At 40.5% G+C, this 12,397-nt stretch overlaps 1 protein-coding gene across 1 annotated transcript; it reads right to left on the bottom strand.

Annotated features, from left to right (window-relative positions):
* Positions 1–353: 353 nt before the first annotated feature.
* Positions 354–12,265, bottom strand: LOC148035011 (pentatricopeptide repeat-containing protein At2g33680-like). The gene is made up of 3 exons (XM_087680759.1): positions 9,297–12,265; positions 573–663; positions 354–497 (listed from the first exon to the last, which is right to left on the bottom strand). Exons 1-3 carry the CDS (start codon positions 12,263–12,265, stop codon positions 354–356), a joined length of 3,204 nt encoding a protein of 1,067 aa, XP_087536885.1.
* Between the last annotated feature and the right edge of the window lie 132 nt (positions 12,266–12,397).

The raw sequence follows: 12,397 nt of genomic DNA, 5'->3' as shown, positions 1-12,397 counted from the left end.
ATCTTTCACCAATGTGATTCGCGGGCGCGTGGTGTAAGGCTTCAGGGTGTGGGATGGGGGGTAGAGGGTTCACTCCTCGGGATGATCCTCCGGGTGAGACCAATGCACCTTTTAGGGGGCTTTTAATTTGTGGGCCCCACACTCACCCAACGACCGGGTAAACCCGTAAACCCGTGAAAGAGCGTGGGGTCCTTGCTGATATATATCCACAGCCGTCACCCACTGCTGCCCACACCCCCTCCGGAGGACATCACAAGTTCTTGGAGCTTGTTCAAAGTGCTGCCCCCACTGATCACAGCCCTACTCAGTAAGGCAACCTGATTTCCAGCAATCTGCTGCTGCATTTTCAGCCATCAGCCTGCCGCCCTGCTATTTTGGGATTCACTCAGCTGCCTGCACATCTTCATCAGCCCAGCAACCAGATTTGACCTTGATACAGCTACGTTTTGTGCATTCTGCTGCTGCCCAGCTGATCTAAGGTCTACCCCTCCTGTCATCTTCATCAGCAAACACTCATCTACACTCCAGCACCTTGCATTTTGCTGACTGGAGGTTGTCTGCTACTGCTGTACCTGTATTTTGCCGCCTGTCAGGCCGCCTTGCTGCTGCCCAAACTTTGAGAGCTGATTCAGACAGCTGATGTCATCATCTTTCCAGCCTGATCTGCAATATGAGCCATCTGGGTGGACTTAACTGCTGCTGATTTCATCAAACAAATTTCAAACTGCTGCTGCATTTTCAAGATCCGTTCCGAGTATGACACACTCTTGACACCCACTTCAACTATGCCTCCCCCAGTCCAAGAGACACAGAGATTCAGTACCTATTGATTGTATCTTCATATTCATTGTTCATTCATTAGCATTTAGCATTCTACAGATTGTGTTCTAGGTGTTGTCATACAGTTTTGTTTCTATGTTAGCCATACCATTCTTTACAGCCCCTATGGTGAATCATAATCTGATAATCTTTGTTCCACAACCATGACAAAACATACTAATTGTTTGCAAAAAGAAAGGAGGCTACTTCTAGTTTTTATGAAGCATCAGACAGATGGACTTCAAAGCCTTCAGATCCTCTTAAGACTTCATAAAATCCTCAAGATGCAAAATGTGTTCCTTCAAAGTTGCAGCCAAGGCCCCAAAGTGACTTGAACCATTGGGCCAATGGTGGCTTACCAAGGAAAAAGATAATAAGCAGTCTGAGGTAATTTCTAACTGGGACTGCTCTATCGCTGGCAATTTCATTTTCTACTTCATGGTCAGAGGAGGTTTATCCCATCCAATTCTAATTTCATGCAAACCCTAAACGAGTGTGTCAAATACATATTGGGTATCAGTGTTATCCTTCTTAGACAGCTACTATTCTGTAATAAAGCAATTTTCATGTTGCTTTAATTAGGAAATTAGTCTATTTTGGACTGGAGTATAAAAAGCAAGAGGGTGCCAATGTAAATCATCTTTGAATCATTTTACAAATCTCCACTTCTTGGAGCTTGAAGGTATTTCCTTCCCCACCATTGTAAGGGGTGAGTTCCTTACAGCAGCCTTCATCAATTGATTCTCAAGCTTCCATGGCTTCAACATTTCTTGTAGTTCTTGGTTATGAGGCATCTTAAATTAAGAAATGACAAGCTATGGTTTCCAACATTTTTTGTTAATTCAACATTTCCTGTTAGTTCTGTGTTAATTCCCATTTAAGTGGCATCCTTCATTTCATTGGTATCAGAGCATGGACTTTGATCCATGGGAAGGGTCATTTTTATGGTGGATCTAGTCACAGGATTGATACAGGGTAACTGGGAGGACAAAGTTTGGTCGTAGGACTAGTTACAGTTCAAACCGTGACTAGCCATGGATATCTGCATCAAGTTGTCACTATTTTGGAGGTTCTTGGAGATTCTATGGTGAAAATAGCAGCTCGTGGCCAATTCATAGGTCATTTTGGAGGGAGATTTGACTAACTGGAGTTAAACAGGGATTATGGAAGACTAAACAGGGTTACTTTTTGTTAAGCAAGGGTTTCTTCTTCTCTTTTCTCTTTCTCTCAAGCTTTCCTACAAACTGCCATAGAGATCTTTGCTCATATCTTCCTCCCATGGACTCCATCCATCAAATGGCTTGGTAGTCATCTTCTATGGATCATAAGCTTTGTACAGAGTACCTATATGGTACACTTCACAACCATTTTGATCACGTGGTATAAGAGTATGTTCTTCAGCAGTTTGCGCCAATTTTCTATACACTCCCTTATCAGATCGTGAAGATTTTGAAGCTGTAGCTCTTCTAAAGCTTATATGATGCTTATCCTACCTTAAAAGCACTCTATATCAGGCCCATACAAGCTTTCTTTCATCTCCTTTTGAGTTCTTGAAGCTTACATGAAACCCTAGCTATGGAGGATCTTGGACAGCATGAAGACTCTTTCAATTTCTTGAAGAATTGGTTTCTTGATGATCCCTTTTAGCTTCCAAAGGTCAAAGGTAAGCATCTACAACCGACATTGAAGCATTTTGAAGAGATTTGAACCATTCTTCCTCTCTTTATGAAGGGAAAAACAAGGCAGCCATGTAATTCATGAAATTTTGGTTCAAATGAAGCTTGATTCATGGGGCTTTTGATCTTTCTTGCTTCTTAAAGCTTCCCTACGTATCAAGGACCCGACATTGAAGGCTTTTCTCAATATTGGAGCAACTCTTCTTCTCAAATTTGGGAAAAAATAGGGCAGCCACTCAATTCTTCAAAACTTTTTATCTTACAGGGCTCAAGTCATGGGGCTTTTGTATTCTTCAGCTTCAAGAAGGTCTCATTGAAGCTACTACATCAAAGGAGGGCTAACATTGGAGCAATCTTTCAAGAATTGAAGGCTTGTTCTCTTCATGAAGGCAAGAAGGTCCTGAATTCTCATAAATTCTTGATTCTAATCAAGAATTGAGGCTACTTCAAGATTCTTGGATTATCCACAACCCTTTCTTGAAGACATTCAATCAATGATTGTATTTCCATAATCAATTGGAGCTTCTTGATTGCTTGGAGTTGGAGCAAGCATTATGGGGATAATCTTCTCTTGAAGCTGAGCTTATACCCTTTAACTTGGATCAATTTGATGGTGGATTTTATAGAGTATTAACCAATTGTGATTCATCTACCATTCTTCAACACTAATCAAGAGGTAATTCTTGTTTCTTACTTTTAATTTCCCTATTAATCCACTTGTTCAAGCTTTCCAATTGCTGAAAGGGAACAAATTAAGAGTAAATCATTGATGACATGATCATATAGTATCTTACCTAGGGATTGATTGATGTTGTTAACTGATTTTCAGCTTAGCCTATTCATAAATTGATGCCCAAATGATTGTATAGGTTGATTCATTACTCCTTACTTTATTGTCTAATCAACCCATATTACAAACTCATGCAATTTCCTTTCATTGATGCTTAAGAATTGCTTAACCTCTAACTTTGGGGTTTTTGTGATTCAATCCATTGAGAATATCCAATAAATTGTAAAAGATGAGCATAGTAAATCAGTGAGTCACTGATTACTATTGGTAAGCATTTCTCATCCTCAATTTTCATACATTTTACCCTTCAATTCTTGCATACCATGAAATGACAAAATCGTAATTTAGCCATGCATTGCATTCCTTGATTGTTAGAACACTAGCTCTGCCATGTATATTCCGACCGAGGAAAAAGGTCGAAGTTGGACGAGATAGCAAGACAAAAGAGAGGTAACCCTCCCTTGCTATTTAAGACTCCGTAAGGGTGCACAACCTGGCCCGGAAGGAACTTTGCACACCTTCCCGAGTTTCAGAGCCCATGTAGGTGCCCCTCCTACTGTTTTATCCCTCACCACAAGTGGTGGACCACGGAAGACCACTTGAGAAAGAGTGGATGAAGATTGGAAGACTCATGGTACCAAACAGAGCAAAACAGGGCAGTCGGTGACATTTTGATCAGATATACAGGTCTACAGGTAATTTGAAGTTGACTCCAGGTGAATGAATGAGCTTCCAGGTTATACTTCAGTGCCCACAGGTGGTTATTGATGATCCATGACCAAAGGGTTTGAAACAGGGTCCAAACAGTGAATTTACAGGCTATTACAGGTTGCTGTCTAATCTTGGATAGTCATATAAAATCAATTACAGAAATGGGATATTTCACTCTGAAATATTGTTTCTTATACTCAATGCGTAGAGGACAAAGTTAGCTTCGACCCTAGCTATAGAACACTTCATTTGGACCAACGGATCAAAAGTTTTGGTCATTTTAGTGACAGGTGGTCACTGTGGACAGCAACCACATACCTCTTCCAAAGCTGTTATTTCAGTAAATCTTTGGTAGGGTATACTGTTTTGATCCAAAGCAACCACATACCTCTTCCAAAGTTGTTATTTCAGTAAATCTGGTATATCTACGTGTTATTAGCTTCGTGTGGAGCTATCAAGCACTTAGATTGGAGGAGAGTAGCTTTGGATATTGACTATTCTTTATTAGGCAATCCTGAAATTGTCACAATTTGCATGATGGCAAGGAACAAGAAGAAAGATCAGATATTGGAGCCCATTAATGAAGAATTAGAAGATTACCATGCTGAAGCTAATCCTACCCATTGGAGTCACATATCAGGGACAAGAATTTATGGATAACAATACAACAAATGAAGAGGTCCATTGGCCAAGGATTCCTTTTGACAATGAGCCCAGAACTGAAGCAAATATTACCCATGATTCCAATGACTTTCAATAGTTATCAAAGAAAATTGGTAACTTGAATGAAGGTCTAATCCAGCTTACACATTCAATGGATGACAGATTGGGTAAGATAATCACTCATATGGAGTAGCAAAACCATAGAATGGATGCCAAATTTGAATAGTTAGTCACAATATTCAGCAACTTGGGTAACAAATTGCAAAGCAATTCACCTTCCCATGCTGAAGATGTACCTATTGTTCATGGCAATGTGAGGTTCACAATAGCCCAACAGAATATACCATCTACTTTTGAACATGGAGGATCTTCTAAGGCAAATGAAACAGTTCAACCTTATACCAATTCATGGAATAGAAACATGCCCAACTTTACTAGTTCAAGAGATAAAGGACAACAAGATTATTCTTTGCATGACGACATAAATGAGTTTGTACATGGATGTCATCCCTTTTACAAAGAGTTTGGTTCTCAACATACCCAAGTTCCTCATGCAGCAAGAGATGATGAAGGGCAATATACACATGATAAAGCAAGAAAAGGAGACAGTTTCCAGCATGCTGAAGATCAACAAGATAGATTGTCACATGGGATATCCACTCATAACCAACATTCGCATGGAAACTCGTTTGGTCGTCAATCTTTTGGAAATAATCATGGATAGCAAGCAATGAGTGATTATTCTAATAGACAACAATCTCTTGGATATGCCAATCATAATGGGCAGCACTATCATTATGACAAGGAATACAAGGACAAGGTCAATATATCCAATTTTAAAGGAGATAACCCTTCACCGACCGAACTTGAAGAATGGCTCAACAAATTGGAAATGTATTTCACTCTACCCACGCAATGATCAAGCAAAGATTTATTATGCAGCCCTACACCTAGAGGGTTATGCGCATACATGGTGGAGATACATGAGCAAGATTGGAGAGAATTTTCAGTCTTGGGAGGATTTCAAATCAGCCATGACTCAAGTATTCGTGTCACCAATGGAAAAGGAAAGGCTTGAAAGGAAATGATATGATCTTAGGCAAAGGGGTTCTACCGTGAGGGAGTATTTCAGTCAATTTTTAAACCTCTTCATGTATGTGGAAGGCATTTCCGATATAGCCAAATTGAACAAATACATTTTTGGTCTTAATCCAAACCTATCAACTGAAGTAGGGGTAGCCAAGCCTACAAATGTTTATGCAGCCATTCAATATGCCAAGAGGTACAGCCAAAAGTATAGAAGAGATTTGACTTCATTTCAGCCCAAAACAAGAATGAATTATCAATTTAATCACCCTATGAGATTTGGACAACAGTTCAGCCAACAACGAGAAGGATTTAGAGCTGAAAACAGGTTTCAAAATAATTCCAGCAAGGTACCAACCTATCCTACAACATATGCTTCAAAACAAGGTAATATTTTCAGATATAATGCTAATTCAAAAGGAGATTTCAAAAGGGCTGAAGGTGCAAATAGGCAATATCCCAATAATAACAATAATAAGGTACTTCCTAATGATAAATCCAAGGGTTTATGTTACAAATGTGGGGAGAAATGGTTTCCTGAGCACAAGCAGAAGTGCAAGGGATATATAGCAAAGTCTAATATGTTGAATATTGAAGACTTTGATGAAGAGGAGACACAAGAAGAACATCTTTTGCAAGTAGAGACAGTTCCTGCTTGTGATGAGATGCATGAGCATGATGATCAGGACACACACAAGGAATTAGAGCCGGTTAGTAATTTTTCTTATGATCCAGGTGGTCCATTTAATCCTGGTGGATCAAAGATTGATGATCCTTCTATGGTTACTTGTCAGCCCATGTTATGTTCCATATCTCAGGATGCATGGTTGGGTTGTAAAGGTGAAAGTACACTTCAGCTTAAGGGCACTATAAATTCAAAGGTTGCCCATATTCTCATTGATACGGGCAGCACACATAGTTTTGCCAATGCCAAATCATTACATGAGCTGAAGTTATTACCTCAAAAGATAGAAGTTCCACTGAAGATACAAGTAGCTAATGGTGCCCAAGAGTTGAGTAAAGAGATATGCCGGCAGACTCCTATTGAATTATCACAGACTTGCACTATTATGACGGACTTGATTGTCCTAGAAATGGGTCCCATTGACATCATCATTGGTTGTGATTTGCTTAAATAGCTTGGAAAAATAAAGCAAGTGAAAATAATTAGTAAGAAGAAGATGAAGAAGGAAATTAATGCTATGTCTTGTATTTTTACACTTCTTCTATCCAAGGCAGATGAAAACCAACAATCTACTTCACCTAAGGAGCAAGATCCATGTCTATGTAAACTCTTGGAAGAGTTTAAGGATATATTTCAGCCACCTATAGCATTACCTCCTCAGCGTGAAGTGGATCACCCTATTGATTTAATGCCTGACACTAAACCCATCAACAAACCTCCTTACAGATTATCCAAGTATGAGAGAGAAGAAGTAGAGAAACAGGTTAAAGACTTGCTGGAAATGGAGTTTATTCAGCCTAGTCAGTCACCTTTTGCTTCTCCCGTACTACTTGTAAAAAAGAAAGATGGGTCATTCAGGATGTGTATTGACTATAGAGACTTAAACAAGAGCACTATAAAGAACAGGTACCCAATTCCCTGCATTGATGATTTGTTGGATGAACTCAAAGATGCAAGAATTTTCACAAAGATTGACTTAAGGTCTGGATATCACCAAATCAAGATGAAAGCAAGGGATAAGTACAAGAAAGCTTTTAGAACAGAAAGAGGTCTCTACCACTTTTTAGTTATGCCATTTAGACTTTCAAATACACCTGCAACTTTTCAGGCTCTTATGAACAAAATTTTACAGCCATTCTTGTATAAATCAGTCTTAGTATTCTTTGATGACATTCTTATCTATAGCAAGAGTAGAGATGAACATCTGAAGCATGTCAGAGAAGTCCTTGTTACCTTGAGAAGACACAAGCTTTTTGCAAATGAAAGCAAGTGTACTTTTATGGCTAATGAAGTAGAATACTTGGGTCATATAGTTGGTGAGAAAGGAATTATGGTTGATCCAAAGAAGGTTCAGTGCATCAAGGATTGGCCCATACCACAGAATTCTACTTCACTATGAGGATTTATCGCTATTATGGTCCATATCAAATCATAAAGAAAGTTGGGGATCTTGCTTATCAACTTAATCTACCTCCTACCACACGCATTCACAATGTTTTTCATGTGTCTCAACTCAAGAAATACATTGGGCCTAACATACAAGTTCTTGAAGAATTATCGCCTCTTGATGAAGATGGTTTAATCATCTATGAGCCCGAAAGAATTGTTGGCAAGAGAGAGAAGGTTCTAAGGAACCGTATTGTTATGGAATACCTTGTCAAGTGGAAGAGATTGCCTATGGAAGAATCATCTTGGCAACATGCTACTTATTTGGATCAGTTTCCATGGCTTCTTCAAGAAGATGGTTAGTTCATTGTACAGTGGACAGCTTGCTGTATTCATTTTCTGTCATGAAAATAATTGACCTATCAACATCAAAATTGGATTTTTATGATATGGATGGATACTTTATGAAGTATACTTCATTTCTATATCTCATATGCGACAATATGACATTTCTATCCAAAGTTATGGGTCATTTACTATCACTACCCTGTTCAGGACAACATTCTAGATTTCCACTGTTTTGAGCTTACTTTGGAGATTCTTCTCAATGGAAGATTATCTTCTTCAATGGACAATTTCAACAAGGTTATTCAACATTGGATACTCATTTCTTCATACTTATCATTCATATATCCTTTCACTCTTCAAAGTTTTGAGGACAACTTTTGGGCAGAGATGGATTGTAATAAAGCAATTTTCATGTTGCTTTAATTAGGAAATCAATCTATTTTGGACTAGAGTATAAAAGGCAAGAGGGTGTCAATGTAAATCATCTTTGAATCATTTTACAAATCTCCACTTCTTGGAGCTTGAAGGTATTTCCTTCCCCACCATTGTAAGGGATGAGTTTCTTGCAGCAGCCTTCATCAATTGATTCTCAAGCTTCCATGGCTTCAACATTTCTTGTAGTCCTTGGTTGTGAGACATCTTGAATTAAGAAATGGCAAGCTATGATTTCCAGCGTTCCTTGTTAATTCAGCATTTCCTATTAGTTCTGTGTTAATTTCCATTTAAGTGGCATCCTTCATTTCATATTCCTAGATCTATCCATGCTCGGGTTCCAACAATCTTCACTTCTTCCATTGGGATAATCCATGATCATCACCCCAACAATCAAACGTGTATCACCCACACGAACACCATGCACATGCACAAAATCCGTAAATTATTTGACTAGGGATGTTTCAGAAAATTTTTCATCTTTCATCTCTTAGTGCACTGGGGCAAGTTGACACCAGTACTGCCCGAGAATATTCATCTATATACTAAGTTTCTTCTTTGCATGTGTGAATACAAATGACATCATGTATTGGTATCACTATTACATGTTAAGCATGAGAAATAATTATCTACAAAGTTACAAGTTCCGTCATCCTCATCAAGTAAATATGCCAAGACCAAACCTAAATTTGGCACATACCCTTCATCTTTCGACCATGAACACAAGATTTCAATCATTGTTAACACCTCTCTGCTTTGAGCATCACCGACAACAAATTCATACAAGTCTTTAACCACCTCTATGGATGCACTGCCTGTCACCTTCTTTGCACCTACATTTGTCCTCATACCATCTACTTTCTTCGCGTCGCTCCATTGGCCAGCATTCGCATAAACATCTGCCATCAACAAATATGCAGCAGCATCTTCTTGACTTATTAGCACAAGCTGCTGAAAACATTTTAATCCCAATTCCACCTCTCCATGAATTCTACACGAGGTAAGTAAACACCTCAGTGTCTCTTCAAAGGGAAGACCTTGCATGTCCTCCGCAAATCTTTGTGCCTCGTGAACATGTCCTGATCGTGCAAGGAGATCAACCATGCAAGCATAATGCTCTGCTGCTGGTTTTATCCTAAATTCTTCTCTCATCAGCTCAAAATACTCCTGCCCCCTGCTGACCAGGCTTGCATGGCTGCAAGCAGCAAGAAGACATGTGAATGTGATGGCATTTGGCTTCACACCCTGCTCTAGCATACTTTCAAAGATCTCTACAGCTAAATGACCTGCATGATTCTCACCATATCCCTTTATCATTGCTGTCCATGATACAACATCCTTTACAGGCATCTTGTCAAACACATGCCGTCCTTCTAGAAGTGTGTTACACCTGCTATACATGCAAACAAGGGTGTTGCCCATAATAAGATCACTTTCCAGACCTTGCTTGGTTAGCTCAGTGTGCAATCTTTGTCCTGTGGCCAAGGCTCCTACAATGCCACAAGCTCTTAAGCAGCACAGAAAAGTAACATGATCTGGAAAGACACACTCCAGTTGCATCTTTTCAAAACAGTTCAGTGCCTCCTCACAAAGTCCGTGATCAACAAGTCCTGCAATTAGAGCATTCCATGAGGCTGTATCTCTATCTGCAAGTTGATTGAACAGTTCACATGCTTCGGCAAGCAAGCCACATTTGCTATACATATCTAGCATTGTACTGACAGCTGAAGGATCCCCTTCCCATCCCCTTTTAGTTATCTCATCATGTACAGTTTGGCCTTTTCCTAAATCTCCTAGAATGCCACAAGCTTTCAAAGCATAAAGAAACACACAATCTGTTGGACGCACACCCTCTAGCAGCATCTGTTCAAAAGATCTCATTACCTCATCATGAATACCATATTCAGAATAAGCAGCAATCAATGCATTCCATGACACCGTTTCACGAACAACTTGATTGTTGAAAATTCCCCATGCTTCAGCAAGCAAACCGAGTTTTCCATACATGTCAACCAACGTGTTGCTCACAAAAAGCACTCTTTCCCATCCTCTTTTTGTGATCTCAGCATGTATCCATTGCCCATTCTCTGATTCCCTTACTTGGGTACAAACTTTCAAGCTGCATGTGTATGTCACAGTATCTGGAGAGACACCACGTAGTTGCATTTTCTCTAAACATTCAAGTGTTTCCTCACAAAGTCCATGGTCGACATATCCTGCAACCAATGCATTCCATAAGACCAAGTTTTGCATAGGAAGCTTGATCACTATTTGGTGTGCTTCTGCAAGAGACCCACATTTCCCATACACGTCCACCAATGTGCTGCTAACAAAAGGATCTTCTTCACATCCTTGTAGAATAGTCTGAGTATGTATTTCTAGACATCTTCGAAGAGTTTTTATGCTTCCACAAGCCTTTAAGCAGCAAGGGAATGTGGTATTGCTAGGAGAAACACCCTCTAGCTGCATCCGTGTATAACAACTGAGTGTTTCCTCACCAAACCCATGTTCTATGTATCCTGCAATCAGTGCATTCCAGGATACCGCATCACGAGCACACAACTTGTCCAAGACATTCTGAGCTTCTGCCAATGAGCCACATTTTGCATACATGTCTACCAATTTGTTTCCCACAAACAGGTGCCCTTCCAGGCCTTGCATAATAATTGCAGCATGTATTTTTCCACCTGTCTCTAAATTACCTGTGATACCACAAGATTTCAAGCTGCAAGGGAAGGTGACAACATCAGGCAAAACACCCTGTAGCTGCATGTGTTCAAAGCAGATCAGTGCTTCCTTGTCAAACCCATGTTCAGCATATCCTGCAATTAAGGCAGTCCATGAGACAACATTCCGAACAGCCAGCTGGTCAAAAACATCCTGTGCTTCTGCAAGTGCACCACATTTAGCAAACATATCTACCATCGCACCACTGACAACAAGGTCTCTTTCGAACCCTTTTTGCACAACCTCAACGCATATCAGTTCGCCTTTCTCTATGGCCCCAATGCTGCCACAAGCCTTCAATGCACAGCTGAATGTGACATCATCTGGTGGTACACCTTTGAGCTGCATCTGTTCAAAACAGTTCATCGCTTCCTGACTTTCCCCATGATCAGCATATCCAGCAATCAGTGTGTTCCACGAGATGATATCCTGAAAAGGAAGCTGGGCAAAGACTTGTGATGCTTCCACAAGCAAGCCAGACTTGCCATACATGTCGATGAGACTGTTGCTCATGAACACATCTCTGTCAAGGCCATGGCAGACAATGTCGGCATGCATGTTCCAGTCTGTTTCGATATGTTTCAAGGAACCACATGCTTTGAGGAGTGCAAGGAAGGTGTAATGGTTAGGCGGCACACCGTCCCCTTGCATTTTGTGATACAGGTCGAGGGCGTGCTGCAGAGAGCCGCACGCGATGTGACCGGAGATGACAGAAGTCCAAGAGTACTGGTTGCGGTACGGTAGTCTGTAAAAGACATACTGAGCCTCGGGCAGGCTCCCACAACTCACCAGAGTGGAGATCAGAAGGTTGCCCAAGACTCCATGGGTTTCCAGCTGATGCTCGCGCATGTAGGCATGGAGGCGCTTCGCCTGGGCCAAGTTCTTCGTCTCCCTGCATCTATGCAGTCGAGCAACCAAGCACTCGATCGGAGAGACTGACATACTCCATGTTTTCTGGCCAGTCAGCAGGACCAGGCCTCCTCCTGAGGCTGGTTACACACCAAGTAGTGTTGGTTACACACCAAGTAATGGACAGCCAACCCTCGTCCAGAGTGTGGGCATGCATTTTTTGAG

This window comes from Lygodium microphyllum, chromosome 6 (genome assembly GCF_053477565.2).
Source record: "Lygodium microphyllum isolate KBCC chromosome 6, Lygodium_microphyllum_v1.1.10, whole genome shotgun sequence".
Taxonomy (NCBI): Eukaryota; Viridiplantae; Streptophyta; class Polypodiopsida; order Schizaeales; family Lygodiaceae; genus Lygodium; species Lygodium microphyllum.
The sequence above is the reverse complement of the archived record's forward strand: the minus strand, read 5'-3'. Positions and strand labels throughout refer to the sequence as shown.

Coding starts and splice junctions, on each gene's coding strand:
- LOC148035011 (XM_087680759.1), bottom strand. CDS start 12,265: ATGTCAGTCTCTCCGATCGAGTGCTTGGTTGCTCGACTGCATAGATGC. Junction 664..9,296: donor TCATGGTCGAAAGATGAAGG/GTATGTGCCAAA, acceptor CTCATATTGCAG/ATCAGGCTGGAAAGATGATG. Junction 498..572: donor TGACAGGCGGCAAAATACAG/GTACAGCAGTAG, acceptor TTGCTGATGAAG/ATGACAGGAGGGGTAGACCT.